This window comes from Ursus americanus, chromosome 27 (genome assembly GCF_024610735.1).
Source record: "Ursus americanus isolate L20-20 chromosome 27, mUrsAme1.1.p, whole genome shotgun sequence".
NCBI classification, from domain to species: Eukaryota; Metazoa; Chordata; class Mammalia; order Carnivora; family Ursidae; genus Ursus; species Ursus americanus.
In genome coordinates, this window is record NC_142153.1 from 22,497,282 (window position 1) to 22,516,722 (window position 19,441).

A 19,441-nucleotide genomic window follows, 5' to 3' on the forward strand; every position below is an offset into this window, starting at 1 on the left:
AATCCTTCATTGAAAACTGATTTCTTGGTTTGGATTCAGCATAATTAATACAATAAATAAACCATTTTATTTTATACCCATGAAGATAAGGGTCAGCCTTCCTATGTGAGGGAAGCATTTCATTCCTTTAGTCTTTGTAAAATTATTTTGTTTTTGCATAGGGAACCACTTTTCCATCACTTCTTTTCACTTCTATTCATTTCAATATATTAACCAGTTGGGAATTTTTTTTTTTTTTCAGTTCCAGATCACTAAGTAAAAATGAAGAAAAAACCCCACTTTTAAAAGCTCATGAAAACAGCTAAGACAGATAGGGGCTGACAGTAAGTCTAGAAGATAACTTCTTAGGTCATTCAAATTACTATCATTTCATTTGTTATTGACAAACAATTGGGTATTTAGTTATATTTCCAAATTCTTCAAGCATCCATTTTTTAGCATTTTATTGATTTAATATTTTTAAAAAATCAGTAAAAGAAAAATTCATTTTCTTCATAAATTCTAAAATTATGTAATTTTTTCATAGAAAATATATTCACTGGCATATGGTGGGGTAAAGAAGGAAAAGCTCTAAGAATCAATATAACTTACATTTTAGGTTAGTTACTATACATTGCATTGTTTAATCTTTTTTTATTTTTTTAATTTTATTTTAATTTTATTTTTTTTATGTAAAGTTCGATGATTCATTAGTTGCGTATAACACCCAGTGCACCACACAATACGTGCCCTCCTTACTACCCATCACCAGTCTATCCCATTCCCCCACCCCTCTCCCCTCCGAAGCCCTCAGTTTGTTTCTCAGAGTCCATAGTCTCTCATGCTTCATTCCCCCTTCTGATTACCCCCCCTTTCTTTATTCCCCTCTTCTCCTACCTATCTTCCTAGTTCTTATGCATTGTTTAATCTTTACATATGTTTCAAGGTAGGTCAGTTTACTGTCAATTTTTAGATAAGAAAATAATTCAAATACATGTTTAGAGTGACATAATAGTATATGGTAAGAATACTGTTGAAATTTATTTATTTATTTTATTTTTAATTTTTTCATAATAGTATTTTTATTATATTATGTTATTCACCATACAGTACATCCCTGGTTTTTGATGTAAAGTTCGATGATTCGTTAGTTGCGTATAACACCCTGTGCACCATGCATATGTGCCCTTCTTACTTCCCATCACCAGCCTATCCCATTCCCCCTCCCCCCTCCCCTCTGAAGCCCTCAGTTTGTTTTTCAGAGTCCATAGTCTCTCATGCTTCATTCCCCCTTCTGATTACCCCCCCCTTTCTTTATCCCTTTCTTCTCCTACCGATCTTCCTAGTTCTTATGTTCCATAGATGAGAGAAACCATATGATAATTGTCTTTCTCTGCTTGACTTATTTCACTTAGCATTATCTCCTCCACTGCCGTCCATGTTGCAGCAAATGTTGAGAAATTGTTTTTTTTTTTTGAGAGCTGAGTAATATTCCATTGTATATATGGACCACATCTTCTTAATCCAGTCATCTGTTGAAGGGCATCTCGGTTCCTTCCACGATTTAGCTATTGTGGACAATGCTGCTATGAACATTGGGGTACATATGGCCCTTCTCTTCACTACGTCTGTATCTTTGGGGTAAATACCTAGTAGTGCAATGGCTGGGTCATAGGGTAGCTCAATTTTTAACTTTTTAAGGGACCTCCACGCTGTTTTCCAGAGTGGCTGTACCAACTTGCATTCCCACCAACTGTGTAAGAGGGATCCCCTTTCTCCACATCCTCTCCAACAATTGTTGTTTCTTGCCTTGTCATTTTTTGCCATTCTAACTGGCATAAGGTGGTATCTTAGTGTGGTTTTGATTTGAATTTCCCTGATGGCTAATGATTTTGAACATTTTTTCATGTGTCTGTTAGCCACTTGTATGTCTTCATTGGAAAAGTGTCTGTTCATATCTTCTGCCCATTTTATGATTTGTTTATTTGTTTCTCGTGTATTGAGTTTGAGAAGTTCTTTGTAGATCTTGGATACCAGTCTTTTATCTGTAGTATCAATTGCAAATATAGAATACTGTTGAAATTTAAAACTTCATGAATGTCATCCTCTGACCTTATTGAAGAACACACACCTCAGAAATGAAGAAAGAAGAACAAATTCATTTAATCAGATCTTTTTGAAAACCTGCATGATGGTATCATTGGACAAATGGTGGCTACAGAATTTTTGTTTATTCAATAAATGTTTTGTGCACCTATGTTTCTACTTTAGGGAGTTATAGCAATAAACAGCTCAAAGTCCCTGTCCTCATATGGCTTCTATTCTAGTGGAAGTGACAGAAAATAAACAGATGGAGATTTAATTTATTGCTAAGTGGAGATAAGTACTATGAAGACAGATGAATCAGGGAGAGGGAAATAAGATGGAGGGACACTTTGTTATCTTATATGACACAGTTACAGAATGCTCTGTGAAACCTTGGCTCTCCTGTTTTTCTGACTTCACTTCATTTGATCTCTCTGCTTCTGCCTCCCCACTAGACCTAGAACATGACAGTCAAGTTCTTTCCTCTCTGTCTGAAAAGCTATTACCCTGGTGGAGGTATAGCTCCCCCCTTCACGTCCTTGTGGACATTACTCAGAACTTGAGTTTCCAATGAGGCTTTAACAGGCTACCCTGTCTAAATGGCAGTGCACATTTTCATTTTCCTCTATCCTTGTATTATTTAGCTGCTCACTACACTCTCACTTACTGTTTTATTTATTTCTGCTTGCTCTTTGTTTGTGCCCAGCTTGAGAATATAAATCCCAAGAAGGCAGGAATGTTTGTCTTCCCTGCTGCATGGATAGCTTCTAGAAAGATGCCTTATGTGTAGAAAGTATTAAACTAACTTTTGTTTGATATATAAATAAATATGATAATTATGCTATGGGACCATGTTCCTTGAAACTAAGCAGTAGAGGCAAGAAATTGGAAACCTTTAAAATAATCTTGTCATGACATGATAAATGCTGATAATGAGAACTGATATAAACAGATCTATGTGAAAAAAATGATATAAAGGTGGAACTACATGCCCCCCAAAAAGAGACATAAAATCTAAGCATCATTAAAATTTTTAGTTTTGGGTTTTTTTTTTAGCTATAATGACTAAAATATTGTGCCACTGACAATAGAATAAGGGACACGATGACAGTATTAGAATTAGAGATATGTTTTCAAAGACTGTTGTCTCAAAAAGCCCTGCCACCAGCCCCAAGATATCATCTTGTCCAATAAAGGACAAAAAATAGCTACAGCTTTTCCAATTCATAAAAAGCAAAAAAAAAAAAAAAAAAGACACATAATCTTGGATTGTATAATATTATTTTGAATTAAATATAATTCCACTCACTCTCACTGCACTCCCTAAATGTTTCCAGTTGTCTGAATTATATGCTTTCTACATATATTCATCCATTCATAGAGTCAACAAATACTTATTGAATTATTTAATGAAGCTCATGGATGTAACAGTAATATACTAAATGGTAACATCATGATTCCCAAAGTGCCCTCTTTCCTGAGTTAAAGTAAAAATCAATTTGGTTTTAGCTGAATCAACAACAACAAAAAAAAAACACCAGCAAAATGCCTAGCATGGAGTCGGATTTCAATAAACGTTCCTATTAATCTTTTTTTATCACTTATATCGTACCTGTGTTTGATGCTAAGGTGACTATACAAAATTTTAAGCAAAGGCGTTTATAATCTTATTGGGAGTGTAAAGGAGAAAAAATAATTTTCCCTCTACCCCATGAGTTCTTGGCTAAGGATCTTGTAATAAAAAACAGATTAATAGGGAAAAAAAAACCCACAAAAGTTGATTAACATATATACCGCATGCTTATGTGGGAAATACTCAGGGAAAAATGAGTAACCCAAAGAGGTGGCTTAGAATTCTGACTTAAATGCCATCTTAATAGGGAAAGTGGAGTAGAATGTAGGCCTCTCAGAGGAGAGGAAGTTATTTTTAGGAAAGATAAATGAGCCCTTAGTGGAATAAATGGGAGATGTAATAGTTTGTGACAAAGTGTGTCTGGGTGTGGTGTTGAGTTCTATTCTCTCCTGTGACAAGAGTCAATCCTCCCTGGTTGATGAAATTCCTGGGGATGGCACTAATGACAAAGGAGCTTCTTTTGGAGAGTCTCTCTTTAGACAGATAAGGGTTGTTCAGAGAAATCTTCCTGCATTTGCTATTTTCAAGTACGTACATCTAAAAATAATCAACATGTCAAAATGGCCCACTTTGGGGTGGCATGTTCTGCTACTTCTTCATAAGCTAAGACAAGAAACAACCATAAAACAACAGAAAAAGAGTGATATATATATATATATATATATATATATATATATATATATATATATATATATATATATATCCATCCTCCACAAGACTCCTCAGGTAACAACAGCTAGTCAATATTCTTGCTTAGTTTCTTAACACTAGTACTGAAAAAAGGCTGATTTGTAGTATGTAAAGCAAAAGGAGATAGTGTTAGCAGTTCTCTTTCTTCATTTTCCACCTGTGGTGGCAAGGCAGGTTAATACTCATGATGTACGTGTGCCCATCCAAGGTTAGGATGAGTAATGATGGATGAAGCATTCATCTCTTCTCCTGGCTTATGTTTTCTTATATGGCCCCTCCTAAGATCTGACGGGAGACAGGTGTACCATCAGGAGCAGTCCTCAGTGGGCCAACTCTCCAGCATCTTATCATAATGGCACCACTTAATGATGACTTTTCAGGCTTCTTTTCCCTCCTTCATGTCATTGGATATTGGACTGGTCTGCATATCTTCTCCGCCTCCAACTTGTTACATCAAAAGTAGGCCTTACCTTTTACTTTACCTTTTTAAAACCAAAACAATTCAGAGAGTTGAAGCCCAATTATTGCCTCAATTGCTTTATCTTAATTTTGGTAGTCAACATTTAGTTATGCTGGGAAAAAAAATGGTTGGATTATATTGATCTTTAAAAGGTCATCTGTGTTTTATTCATTTAAAGCAGAACATTCTAAAACAAAACATATTTTTAACGAATCTCGTCTTTTCCTTGTCTCCAAAAGTGAGAAAACCCCAAGCAGAACACATTTTTTAGAAGTTCATTGCAAATTAGAAAATTTTACATCAAAACAAATTTGAGTATACTAGAGATACTTAATCTGATAAAATGTAACTAAAGTTGTCAAAGTGGGGGAATAAAAGACTTTCAATAGAGTATTTTGAAATTTGTTTGCAAGATTTTTCATAAACCATGGTGGTTTCCAATCAATCATCAAGGCCATGGAAGTCATACTTTATTTTCCTTGTTCTCATTAAGTTTTTCTACTTGCTGTTAAAATACAAGCCAATAACCCTTAGTCTTTCTCTGATTCTCTTTCTTACTATTCTTTAAACCTGTTTTCCTATTGATCCTTATTGATTTAAATAGTGTGGGCTGTCCACTTGTCCAGGTAAATTCCCCAGCTATGTTTCTGGCAAATTAGTTTAAACATTTGTTAAAGATTTTCCTTTTGCTCCTGCTGTGTATATATAGCAGTGCTTGCCAATGGGTTCCTCTTGCTTGCAATCTTAGTGTGAATGGTGCTCATGACTGTCTATGTTGTTTCATCTCTTGGTGTTGATATACCTATGAGTAGGCAAAGGCTTCTCAGTCTCCTTTGCAGTTGCTCTAATAGATAGGTTTTATTATTATTATTATTATTATTATTATTATTATTATTTTATTATTATTAATATCACATGAGGGGATCTGAGAATTGAGTTACTTTGATGTTAGGAACCTAAATCTAAGTCTATGCCTAAATAAAAGCCCAAAACTGTGATTGACTTTTCATCCAATTAAGTACTGAAGATGTATTTCCTATATAAAAGCACAGAAAAATCTCTCTTTAAATGTCCACATTTTTATAGAACTTTTATTCATCTGGAAGTATGTTTCTCTTTTAATGCCTATTCAGGTTTCTTTTTTTCTGTCAGGCTTGGCTAGAATCCTCTTCTATTTCCTATCTCAAGAGGCAGCCCATTTGACTCTGATATCTTTCATCATTCTTGAAATTCAGTTGCTAGGCTACTTCTTTTCCAGGCTGTAAAAACTGACTACAACATTTTCCATAAACCAACTGGAAAAAAAAAAAAATCCATTCCAAGTGGACATTTTTTCTTAAGTAGAAAATTTTAACTACCACCACATTGGAGTATGCCTTTGAGAATGAAGTGTCATAGATAGGGAGAAGTTTAAATTGCCATGGTAAGTGGACTTAGTGTATTGTTTTCAATCTCTCTCAACATTAGTAGCTGTTTAGAGACTCATTTTCTGGGAACAGAAAATAAAATGCCTTTCTGCTTTATCAAGTTCATATAATCTGAACACTTCAAATATTGTTTTTACAATGAGATTTCAATCATGTCTTTTAAAATTAATTCTAATATAAATACTCATACAGCTCTTAAGTAGGTGACCACTAGCTAAGAGATAGAAAATAAAGTTTTAAAATTAGTATTTTTACCATTTAAAATGAAAAGAGCACTTAACATTCTATTTTCATGCTCCCCTATTGCTCTTATATAAGTCAATGTAATATTCATTTGAGAGCTCAGGAAACTGGGGCAGAGAAAGGCTAAGTGACTTGTCCTAGGATGCACAGAATAGAATGGCCAGGCTGGGATTAAACTCGGCACATAAATCTGAGACTGCATTTAGTTGGTTGTGCTCCATTCCTTGTCCGGACAAATAACAGACAATTGTAGTGTTAAATCTAACATGATCAACCCTTAAAGAAAAGTGACACCAACATGATTTACCACTTCTCCTAGAAATAAGCTACTCCCATTCAGCAGGTTAAGAGGTTTTGGAACCAAGATTCAATTTTTATGGTTACAAGGCTATTGCATATTGGTACTTGAGTATACTGAATACTAGCTCCAGAATCAGAAATCAAAAGCAATTTCTCAAATTATCTAGCTTACTTTCTCAGAGACGTATGTTTTATATTCATATTTTCCATAACAGGGGACACAGGGGACAGGTCTGAGCAGAAAGTAGATGCGCCATATATATTTTGATTTTAAGGAATCAAGTTAGTGAGGGAAATAAATAAATAATTTGTTATTTCCTTCCAGTCTTTGTGTTTACATCTGTGCATTATATCCAGTGTTTATGTGAGTAGTATTATAAAATTGTTACATGTGATATTTTAAAAAACAGTCATATCAGATATATCACTTCCAATATAAAATTGAGTTCTCTTTGTGGCTGTATCATCAGATTGACAATTTAGTGGCAATATTTAAACTGGAGATAAGAAGTGCTCAATACCTGGACTTGAACTAACTTTCTAATGTCCTCAAGCACTTGTGCAATGTTTGATAGTCCTTTTTCTGTATTTGGTAAAACTCAAATTTTAAAGAGCTATGTCCCATTACTCACCTTCACACTTCTCGGTTCTTACTTCCATTTTTAAGTTGTTCAAACTCCCTCCCTTTAGTGGTCATGAGGATACAAACATGTAGTAGGGTCATTGGGTCATCCTTTCAGACAATATTTTTCCCTTACAAGACACAACATGGGGCATTCCATTACTAGTTTTTATTTTTACCCTTAATTTAACCAACAGCAATCGAAAACAATTACCTTATGCATTGTACTCTCGCCTAGCATCTTCTTTTCTTCCTCTGGTCTCATAAATATTAACAGAGGTCAGATTTTCTGTCTATCCAGAAAGATGCCATGTCTAATTCTATTCACAGATACCCTCCTATTTCCACTCCCAATTTTAGAAAATAAATGATAATAATTTATAATAAATAAAATAAAATAATAATTGCCTGAAAGAGGGCAAAGACTATTGGGGTCAGCAAGGAGAAGATGTTTCTTCTACATATACACATACATTCTAGGTCCTACACATTGAAATCCAAATGGAGGAAGTTTGTGGTCATGGAGCTTCTGAAGAAGTGTTCTGTGAAGGAAGGAAGTGAATCTTGGTGCCACATGTCACCATTATAGCTGCCTGCAGACTTGAACCACAGCACAGCTGCTTTCAGTTTTGCATATGCTGATGGAAGTCAGAATACTAGAGTAATAATATCAAGAACTGTTCGCATTGGATTATGATAATTATAACCTGTGTATGGCACCCCCACTTTGTAGATACTAGCTGCTTGGCTCATTTTCTGTCATTGTCACTGGGTTTTTGACCACCACCTCACTGACAATGCACAGCTTATCTCTGGATCCCAGCTTTGCCACCTCAACTACTGGCCCCATGTTAAGTGTCCTCATTTCTTTTCCATTCGCTAGCTTATATCCTGTGTGTATAGTTGCACTGGCCCCTGATTGATAATCCAATACCAAACTCCAGACTCACATCGGAAATCCTGTTTCTTTGCTTTTCCTTACCCCTCAAAAATTGCCTGTACTCACTTTCTTCACTTCCTCATTTTCAGTTTTCTCCCACTGTAATTAGGCCTTCAAATACTCAAAAATCTCTTTTAACTCTCTTCCTAGAAGATCTTCATCATTTTATTTTCATGTCAGGAGTCACTTCCTTTGTGAGGCACTCTCTTTTTCACCCCTTCTTTTTCTACCACTTTCAAAGGAGTCTCCCCCATTTTATCCCCATGCCTGTTATCTTCATAGCACCTGTTTCGATTTAATATTCTAATGTTTATATCATCTATCTGTTATATTATTGTATTTCTCTTGTGGTTATCCCCTTCTGGGAGGCACGGGAATAATAGCAAATGGTCTCTGCTATTCTAGTTAATTTCTCTCACATTCCGTCCAACTCCGTAGACTTCACCAGAATTCCCTGGGGCTGGATTATTAGTGATGAAGCCTATTTAGGTCATTCTAGATTAATTCATTCTCTTCTAGTTTTTTTTATGTTATGTTATTAAATTTACTGAACAAAGTAACCCTTTCTGAAAACCAGATTTTCCATACCTTTGGAGAAAAATATTGAAAACTTCACAAGGTCTAATTCTATTTGTCCATGCATCTTTCATTTAACCTCATAAAATTATGCTGGATATTTTATTCACATTATCAGGATTTTGAAAGTACGTTTCTTTGTAAAGAAAGTGTGAAGTCCAAATTTAAATAAGCCCTTTCCTGAATTACACGCGAATACAGGTAAATGCATTTACCTTAATGTGAATGCTGATGGCTGTCTTGATCCAAGAAGGCTGAGGAGTTCTTTGGTATTAACTAAAAAGACTGGGTGTTGTAAATTGTTTGATCCTAATAAATGCTTTATAGACAGGAAATGTAGCATGAAGTTGAATGGCAAAACTAAGATGAAGAAGGTCTTCATTACTTTATTAAGTAGCCAGGAGGAATGAGTCTACACAACCTTGAAAACCAAAGAATTACAAAGAAAGTATTTTGAAGTAGGATGTTGCATTTATATTGCAGAGGAAGATAGAACTAAGTCAGAATGACATCTCAGTGCAGTGATGTTTTCTCTCAGGAAATCTTGATCATCTCTCTCTCTTAGGATTTCTACTTCGCTTATCTGAGAAAATAAGTAACTATGCAAGTGTACATTTGTTTGATAGATTCCTTTAGAATGACAATATCATTGAGTGAACGAATTTTCTATTTTACTTACAGAATTTTCAGAATGCCTAGGGAACCAAGGTATTTCAGAATATTTTTAATACTTGAAAATGGATCAACATTTAACATTTTAGGCAAAGGTTGTAAAAGTTACAAATCGATGATAGTTTGCTTAATCTCTTAGAGTACACTGTTGCTCTTCTTTGCTAGTACTACTATTGTGCTGTAACAGCTACTGAAAGGTTTTGTGATTTTAAACAACACCAACAGCCAAAAAACAAAAAATCCAGTCAAGAAATGGGCGGAAGACATTAACAGACATTTCTCTAAAGAAGACTTATAAATGGCCAACAGACACATGAAAAAAAGCTCCTCTTGACTGCGCATCAGAGAAGTACAAATCAAAACCACAATGAGATACTACCTCACACCAGTCAAAATGGCTAAAATGAACAACTCAGGGCAACAGAAGTTGGCAAGGATGCAGAGAAGGGGGAACCCTCTTACATTGTTGGTGGGAATGCAAGCTAGTACAGCCACTCTGGAAAACAGTATGGAGGTTCCTCAAAAAGTTAAAAATAAAGCTACCTTATTTCCCAGCAATTGCACTACTAGGTATTTACCTAAATGATACAAATGTAGTGATCTGAAGAGGCACATGCATCCCAATGTTTATAGCAGCAATGTCCACAATAGCCAAAATATAGAAAAAGCCCAGATGTCCATTGACAGTTGAATGGCTAAAGAAAATGTGGTACACACACACACACACACACACACACACACACACACACACACTGGAATATTACTCAGCCATCAAAAAAAAAAGAAATCTTGGCATTTGCAACAACGTGGAGGGAACTAGAGGGTATTATACTAAGTAAAATAAGTCAGTCGGAAAAAGACAACTATCATATGATTTCACTCATGTAGAATTTAAAAAACAAAACTGATGAACATAGGGGAGGGGAAGGAAAAATAAAATAAGGTGGAAGCTTAGATGGAGACAAACCATAAGAGACTCTTGATCATAGGGTTCCTGGAGGGGAGGTTGGGGGGATGGGGTAACTGGGTGGTGGGCATTAAGGGGGGCAGTTGATGGAATGAGCACTGGGTGTTCAGTGCAACTGATGAATCACTAAATTCTACCTCTGAAACTAATATTACACTATATGTTAATTAAATGGAATTTAAATAATTTTTTAATGAAAAAAACATTTAGGTCTGTGAGGTTTAAGAAAAAATTAAGTTTTTAAAAGAAAACTCTATCCTTGTCCTTTTGCAGTTTGGATACTCTATTTTGTGATGAACAGGTATATAAAGTAAACTCATTTTTAAGAAAACACCATTGTGGGAGCCTGGGTGGCTCAGTCCGTTAAGCGTCTGCCTTTGGCTCAGATCATGATCCCAGGGTCCTGGGATCGAGTTCCGCATTGGGCTCCCTGCTCTGCGGGGAGCCTACTTCTTCCTCTGCCCCTTTCCCTCTCTCTCTCTCTCTCTCTCTCTCTCTCTCCCTGTCTCATGAATAAATAAATGAAATCTTAAAAAAAAATTGAATTTCTTGAGGTGATAAAAATAGCTTTAATTAAATAACAATTTTTTATGTGTTCTAGATAGCCTTTTCTCTGACCCTTTTGTTATCCCATTTGCTTTGCAAAGTTGTTAGTGTCATTTGATATATGTACAGAATTTCTGTTGCATTACAAAAAAAATTCTTTGCTCTAAAGACCATTTTCTTTGTAATTTGTGTTTTATTTTAGAGACTTAACTAAGTTCTCATTTCTTTTCTAAAACACATTAATGTTTCAATTAATTCTGACTAAGTAGAATTAGTAGAAATAGAATATTCTGAAAAAGAACTTTGCTTTAATGTGAGATGAAAGGCAATGCATGATCTAAATAGTCAATAGCTTTTGTGCCTTTTCACAAAGGAGCTACACAGGGCAAAGTCTCCTACTTGCCAGTCAGGCATATCCAGGCTTCTGCTCTCTCCTGCTCTCCTCCTACACTCATGTGCTTCCTTTTCTGACACCCTTCTCCCCTTCAGTGAGGGTGGTCCTTAGCTTCCTTTTATCTTCTTCTTATAATATGTTTTCTACTTTGTAATCATAACCACTGTATCTCCACCAAAATCCTCAGGCAAATAAATTCCCATGGCATGCAGTCATCTGTTATAACATTACATAGCAGTTAATATTTTGCGCATCTCCCCTTGAAATAGAAATCTTATTCAGGACTAAAGATTGAGGCTAGTGTCAAGAAAATATGAAATATTAGCCTTAATAAAAATGACATTAAACACACAGGTAATTCTTTATATCATGAAAGAATTTGCTCTTGATCATCTAGTATTATTAGCGCTTCTAATTCATTTAAAATTCTGATTTAACATATACAAAGATTTTTATTATATGGAGCATAATGCTATTCATAAAAATTAAAATGTTTAATAGTGCATTAATACGATTTAAAGCTATGGCTCTAAAATTAAAACAAATTGGGAAAAATCCAAAAAACATTTGGATATTTGCATTTATCAATATGCAGTTCCACATTTTATTTAAAGTAGAATTGGCTCAATGAACACCATAACTTATACTCTTAAGTTACATATTTTGTATAACATATATACGCATCCCTCAGAGATACAGCGGGTTCCATTCCAGACCACCACAATAAAGCAAATATTTTGATAAAGTGAGTCAAATAAATTTTTCAGTTTCCCAGTGAATATAAAAATTATTTTATACTATACTGTAGTCTATTAAGTGTGCATTAACATTATGTCTGAAAGAACAATGTGCATACCTTAATTAAAAAATACTTTATTCCTAAAATATGCTAACATCATCTGAGGTACCGTGAGTTGTAATCTTTTTGCTAGTGAAAGATCTTGCCTCAAGGTTGATGGCTGCTGACTGATCATGATGGTGGTTACTGAAGGCTGGGGTAGTTACTAAAGGCTGAGGTGGCAATTTCTTAAAATAAGACAACAGTGAAGTTTTTTGCATTCCTTGACTCTTCCTTTTATAAATTATTTCTCTGTGGTGTGGAGTGCTATTTGATAGCATTTTACCCACAGTAAAACTTTTTTCAAAATTGAAGTCAGTCCTCACAAACCTTGCTCCTGCTTTATCAACTAAGTTTATGTAATATTGTAAATCCTTTGCTGTCATTTCGATAATCTTCACAGTCTCTTCACCAGGAATAGATTTCATCTCAAGAAACCACTTTCTTTGCTCATCCATAAGAAGCAACCCCTCCTCCCTTGAAGTTTGATCATGAGCTTGCAGCAATTCAATTCCACCTTCAGGCTCCACTTCTCATTCTAGTTCCCTTATTGTTTCCACCACATCTGCAGCTACTCCCTCCACTGGTCATGAACCCCTCAAACTCATCCATGAGGGTTGAAATCAACTTCTTCCAAGCTCCTGTTCATGTTGATATTTTGACTTATTGTCATGAATCACGAATGTTCTTAATGGCATTTAGAATGCTGACTCCTTTCTGGGTTTTCAATTTAATTTGCCCAGATCCATCAGAAGAATCACTATGACACCTACCCTTATGAAATGTATTTCTTAAATAATATGCCTTGGAAGTCAAAATTACTCATTTATTCATGAGCTACAGAATGGATGTTGTGTTAGCAGGCATGAGAACATTAATCTGGTTGTACATCTCCATCAGAGCACTTGAATGACCAAGTGCATTGGCAATGAGCAGTAATATTTTGAAAATAATCTTTTTGTGAGCAGTAGTTCTCAACAGTGTACTTAAAATAGTCACTAAGTCATGTTGTAAACACATATGCTGTCATCCAGGCTTTGTTGTTCCATTTATAGAGCATATGCAGAATAGATTTAGCCTAATTCTTTAGGGCTCTAGGATTTTTGAAATTGATAAGTGAGCATTGGCTTCAACTTAAAGTCACCAGCTGCATTAGCCCCTAACAAGAGAGTCAGCCTCTCCTTTGAAGGTTTGAAGCCAGGCTTTGACTTCGCTCTAGATATGAAAATCCTAGATGGTGTCTCTTTCTAACAGAAGGCTATTTCATCTACATTGAAAAGCTGTTGCTGAGTTTAACCACCTTCATAAGTTATCACAGCTGGGTCTTCCAGATAACTTGCGACAGCTTCTGCCTTAGCACTTGCTGCTTCACCTTGCACTTTTATGTTTTGGAAATGGCTTTTTATTTAAACTTCATGACCCAACCTTTGCTAACTTCCAGCTTTTCTTCCACAACTTCCTCACCTCTCTTGGCCTCCAGAGAATTGAAGAAAGTTAGGGCCTTCCTCTGGATTAGGATTTGGCTTAAGGGATGTTGTGGCTGCTTTGATTTTTTTTATCCAGACCACTAAGACTTTCTTCATATCAACAGTAAGGCTATTTTGCTTTCTTATCCTTTGTCTTTTTACTGGAGTAGCACTTTTAATTTCCTTCAAGAACTGTTTCTTTGCATTCACATCTTGGCTAACTGTTTGGCCCAAGAAAATAAGCCTTCCTCACCAAGCTTAGTCGTTTCTAGCTTTTGATTTAAAGTGAGATATGCAACTCTTCCTTTCACTTGAATACTTAGTGGCCATTGCAGGATTTTTCCTTTGTGTGTTAAGTTTTTTATTTAAGTTCCTGTTAACATAGAGTATAATATTAGTTTCAGGTGTACAATAAATATAGTAATTTAACAATTCCATACAATACTTGATGCTAATCCCAGCAAGTTACTGCAGGGTTTTTAATTGGCCTAATTTCAATATTGTTGTGTCTCAGGTAAAAGGCAGCCTGAGAGGCAGGGGAGAAGGGGCGAACTGCCACAGGGTGGAACAGTCAAAATGCACACAATTGGGGCGCCTGGGTGGCACAGCGGTTAAGCGTCTGCCTTCGGCTCAGGGCGTGATCCTGGAGTTCTGGGATCGAGCCCCACATCAGGCTCTTCCACTATGAGCCTGCTTCTTCCTCTCCCACTCCCCCTGCTTGTGTTCCCTCTCTCGCTGGCTGTCTCTATCTCTGTTGAATAAATAAATAAAATCTTTAAAAAAATGCACACAATTATCAATAAAGCCATCATCTTATATGAGTGTGGCTCATGGTGCCCCAAAACAATTATTAGTAACATCAGATATCACTGATCACAGATCACCATGACAAATATAATAATAATAATGGACAAAGTTTGATATATTGTGAGAATTACTAAAATGTGACACAGAGATACAAAATGAACAAATGCTGTTGGAAAAATGGCACCGATAGACTTGCTTGACTCAGGGTTGCCACAAATCTTCAATTTGTTAATAATGCAGTACCTGCAAAGCACAATACAATGAGATATGCCTGTATTTTATATTACTTGACAGGTAATTTTAATTCTTCATTGATGTTGCTTTTATTTTGGTATATTTATTCAGCATGATTTCTGTTGTATTAATTGTTTGACGTGAACAATAAAAGAAATCTGATGAAACCTAAAGAGAAAAAACTAAACTAAAAAACCCTTATTGCCTTGGAGAAAATTATATTTTATAAAAAGTAAAGTTTTTATTCTTCAGATAATAAATAAGGTATTCTAAAGATTGTATGCCTAGTACATATCCTTTACTTTTCTTAACTGTACTTCTTGATTGTATCTGGAGGAAAATAATGTATTTGCTTTTTAAAAGAATTAACTTAGAAACTAAATTTATATATTACCAAGGAATACCACCACCTCTTTTCCAAAACTGACTTCAATGTATATCAATATGTTGTATAATATTATATAACAGAATATTACAGTATAGTGTCTTCTTTTTTAGAGATCAAATTTATTTTGAGAACTAATTGAAATACAACTAAAATAAATAACCAACAAAATTCTAAGTAAAAATATTAATTAAACAGCTATATCTATACAATTCTCAATAAAGTGTATTTTCTTCCCATAGGTTCTTTCAGATGCACTTACATTTTATTAAAACATACACCCTGAGCACTGGGATATCCTGTATCTTAGATAAAGGTACAGGAATGCCTTGTGATACATTTGGTCTCTGTCTACCCAAAAGAACAGGTTACACTTATTCCAGGAGTAGCTGGGATGTGCATAGAATTTTAGGTTATAGACACCTGGGAGTAGTGATGAGCATCTTCAGAGTCTCCTTAAAACAAAGCTACTGTTAGAATTGGGCAAATCTGACTGAAAATAATATACATCCTAGAAACATTGCAGTTAGTTAAACAGCTCTAAAAAGAAGCACTGATGATGCGATGTGAGGGGCTTTGTAAGATTTTAATCAATTTTAATTTAATTTTAATTACACAGCAATAATTCTTTGAACACTCACTCCCATTATTCATAGGTATGTTGTGTCTTTTGATTTAAAAAAATTATTGGTTTTAGTTTTGAATGCTTCTTTTCTTTCTTTTTTTTTTCTTTCTTTCTTTTTTTTTTTTTTCAGATGACACGAGAACAATATATACTAGCAACACAACAGAACAACCTGCCAAGAGCTGAGAATGCACAACTTTACCCAGTGGGGATTTATGGATGGCGAAAGAGGTGCTTATACTTCTTTGTCCTTCTGCTGTTGGTTACCATGATAGTTAACTTAGCCATGACAATATGGATATTGAAAGTGATGAATTTCACTGTGGTAAGTACCACCATGACTCTATATCTACTGCTTTTGGTTCAAAGATGATACAGCGCTGTTATTTTTATTTTTTAATTGAACATTATTTATCTTAAGCTTTATAAGGTTGTGTCTTGAAATTCCAAAGAGTGTCATATATTATTTTAAGACTGCATTTGATATGTATTTCATGACACACGTATGATATTTATTACTACCTGTCCTTTAAGTATGGGAAATTGATATCATGAGATAGTATAGGATACTGATTCATTAACAAGTTAGGAAAATTTTAATCTATAAGTGTGAACTATTGCTTGCTAAATCTGGTACTCTAGAAAATGAGTCTGTATTTTGAGATGATATTTTATATTAGAATTAATATTAGATATCACAAATACCTTTAAAATGCTTTACATAGAGTATTTACGTCTCCATATATGCTTTCTGTGTAACACACTGCAAGATCAAATCTAAACTCTGGAATTTTTCATGGGCCACATGAACCAATGTCTGTAATTGTCACCAGATGGTGATTTCATTCTTTTGGAGTACAGACATGGTAAGTATAAGATATACCAGAAATTAAATCGCTCTTTCATTAAAAGTAATAATTTAATAGCAAAATAATTATATAGCTCATTGATGAATTTTGCTTTAATTTATTGAATGTATACAATAAACCTATGAGCCTGGCTTATCTTGGAAAAATTAGCTGCTTCAGCAAAGTTTAGGTTAGCTCACTTTATATTTTCTGGCTAAATTCTTAGATTTCTCTCCTCTGCCTTTAAAGCTTTCCGCCTTTGCTTAAACACCTCAGATATCTTCCCATTCAAGCAGGTATCTTACACTTGCTGACCAGACCACTATTATTCTTTAGAACTCTGCATCCTCAGAGGCAAATGTAAAGCTGGCTGTTTAACTTCACTGATCTTTGTATATTGGGCTGCTTCTTCTTTTTTTTTTTTTTAACTCTGCTGTCTATTGATTTAGCAAGGGTAGTTTCTTTCTGAGTTCACTAACATGTAATCTAACCTGAAACAATCTCAAAAAGGAAAATGAGTGCAGCATCTGTCCATTGTGTAGGGCACTGTGGTTGTGTGCAGAAGGACCCTGTGAGAGCAGGTGGCCTAACCTTCCTGAGAGGAAAAACTAGAACTGTGTAAATCATAATAGAAGAACGTATATGCTCATGGAGAAAAATTAGCTGAGCAAGGGCTCCATTTCTCTGATACAGTGCAAATTTTGAAGGGTAATCATCAAAAAATAGATGAAAGGCAAAGAAAAGTTGAGCAGAACACAATACGTTCCAGGATTAGAGAAAATAACTATATCCTAGCAATGGGTATGTGTTCAGGGTCTGTGAGCCTGTGTGCGGGTGGCTAGAGGTGGAGTTGGGTGCTACTAGGCAGATTATTGCTGTAAGAGACACCATGGTTATACATCTGAGCCATTTCTTTGTCCTAAGAGTTGGCTCAGTGCCCCCCCACCCCCACCATTGAGGATATTTTGGCACAGATTACACTAATTCTACTCCTAGTCTTTTAGTTCTAAGCTCTGCTCCTATGTTCTCTTACTAATGTCTGGGCTTCATATTAATGATTCATTTAACATATAGTAGGGGCTGAAGATTCTTTTATATGGTTTTGACTATCAGCCAAATGAGCAGTTGCTGACAGCAAATTTTTCAACCTCATTTTTCTTAACAAAACAAAACAAACAAAAATCACTGTGAAAGAGATAAAGAGTATAATTTTCTCCCAAGATTTGAAGTTTCAAGCATTTGATTACCTCTACCAAAGAGCTTCTTTCTAAAGCTCATGAAAGTTGTGATCAATCTCTCACTTCAGGAGCCCTGATTCTTTCCAGTGACCAGGCCATGGAAATTTTCAGATTCAAGCCCTGTAAGTTTCTCAAGCATATTTAAATTAATTAAGAAGATAAACTTAAATGCATAATTACACGGCTGCATGCATCAGGCTCCTAATACCTTGCCTCATGCTGAGGTCAAGTCTGGATAAGCCATTCAAGGGAAGTAATTGAAACAATCACCTTTGTCCTCAGGGTCCATGCAGACCTCAGGGTTTCTATCACCTATGGAGCTATCTAATTTGAACCTCAGCTAGCCAAAATGTAAATGTCAACATATTCCTGGGAATAATGAAAAGGAGTTTATTTCCATAGGAGTTTTGGTGTTCATTTATTTATTTCTTTAATTTTGAGCATATCTTTCTTTTTTTAATCACATTGTTACTTTTTAATAATCAAAAAATAGGAGGTTATTCTTTGGCCATATAAGCTATATGTATGTAAATAAATGGAAAGATGAAGTAATTATTGTGTCAAGATAATCTTTGTAACGTTATATACTCTCCATTTCAATACAGTAATTCATAATTGTTCAAAGAAATTCTGAATTACTTACATAGTTGCCGAGTTTAGCAGTTCTGAATACTACACACCAGATTAAGTTGTATGAATTTAAAAAGTGTGAAATAATTTGTGATCCTCTTACATTAGAGCAGTAACAAAATCAATTTTATGTTTTCACTGGTGTATTATGATTGCATCTATCTCTAGAGTGAATACCAGAAACCATTCACCATACTATCATAAGAAGTAGTAAATGATGTATAAATTGTTTGGGGAGTATTATTGATTTACACAAAATGTATTTCTCTTTCATTATAATGATTTCTATCCAGTCCATGGAAATATGTGGCTGTTAACATCTTTTATTTCAGCAAACTGGGAATGTCATTGTTATCAAAATACTGTTTTTAGCATAGCAGGGATAGCTGCCAACCTGTTTTATGATGCTTCTTGAAGTCCATCATTATGACTAGTATTATACATGATCTGTGTGGTTGATATGACCTTATTCTGCTTCTTATTTTGTGGAAAATAAAATCACACAGCTATTGAGATACGCAGGTGCAGAGAATCAAGAAAAAGGAAATTAGTTTATACTACAGAGTGAAAGGCTTAGGACAGATATACACCACAATTTCCTGTCTATGAGAGTTGATAAATGCAGGAATGAGTTGAAGAAAGAGATTGTGAAACTTCATTCTCTCTCAAGATCAGTATAACCCAATTATGTGTTTTTGTTGGTGGTGGTTGTGGTGGTTGTTGGTTGGCATAATAGTTGTATGGTTCAATATAAATGGACAAATCTACCAGATCTTTTGAATCTAGGCATCCTGCTAAGGTGGTATTCTTTTCTTGGGCCAAGTGCTCAACCTAAG

The 19,441-nt window shown here is 35.0% G+C and overlaps 1 protein-coding gene across 2 annotated transcripts in view; it reads left to right on the forward strand.

The window, feature by feature from the left end:
- Positions 1–16,019: 16,019 nt before the first annotated feature.
- SGCZ (sarcoglycan zeta) overlaps positions 16,020–19,441 on the forward strand; it is a 418,103-nt gene continuing 414,681 nt past the window's right edge. For both annotated transcript variants that reach the window (XM_087856458.1, XM_087856459.1), the window contains exon 1: positions 16,020–16,214. In XM_087856458.1, coding sequence (XP_087712584.1) covers positions 16,020–16,214 — 195 coding nt within the window. The remainder of the gene's footprint in view (positions 16,215–19,441) is intronic.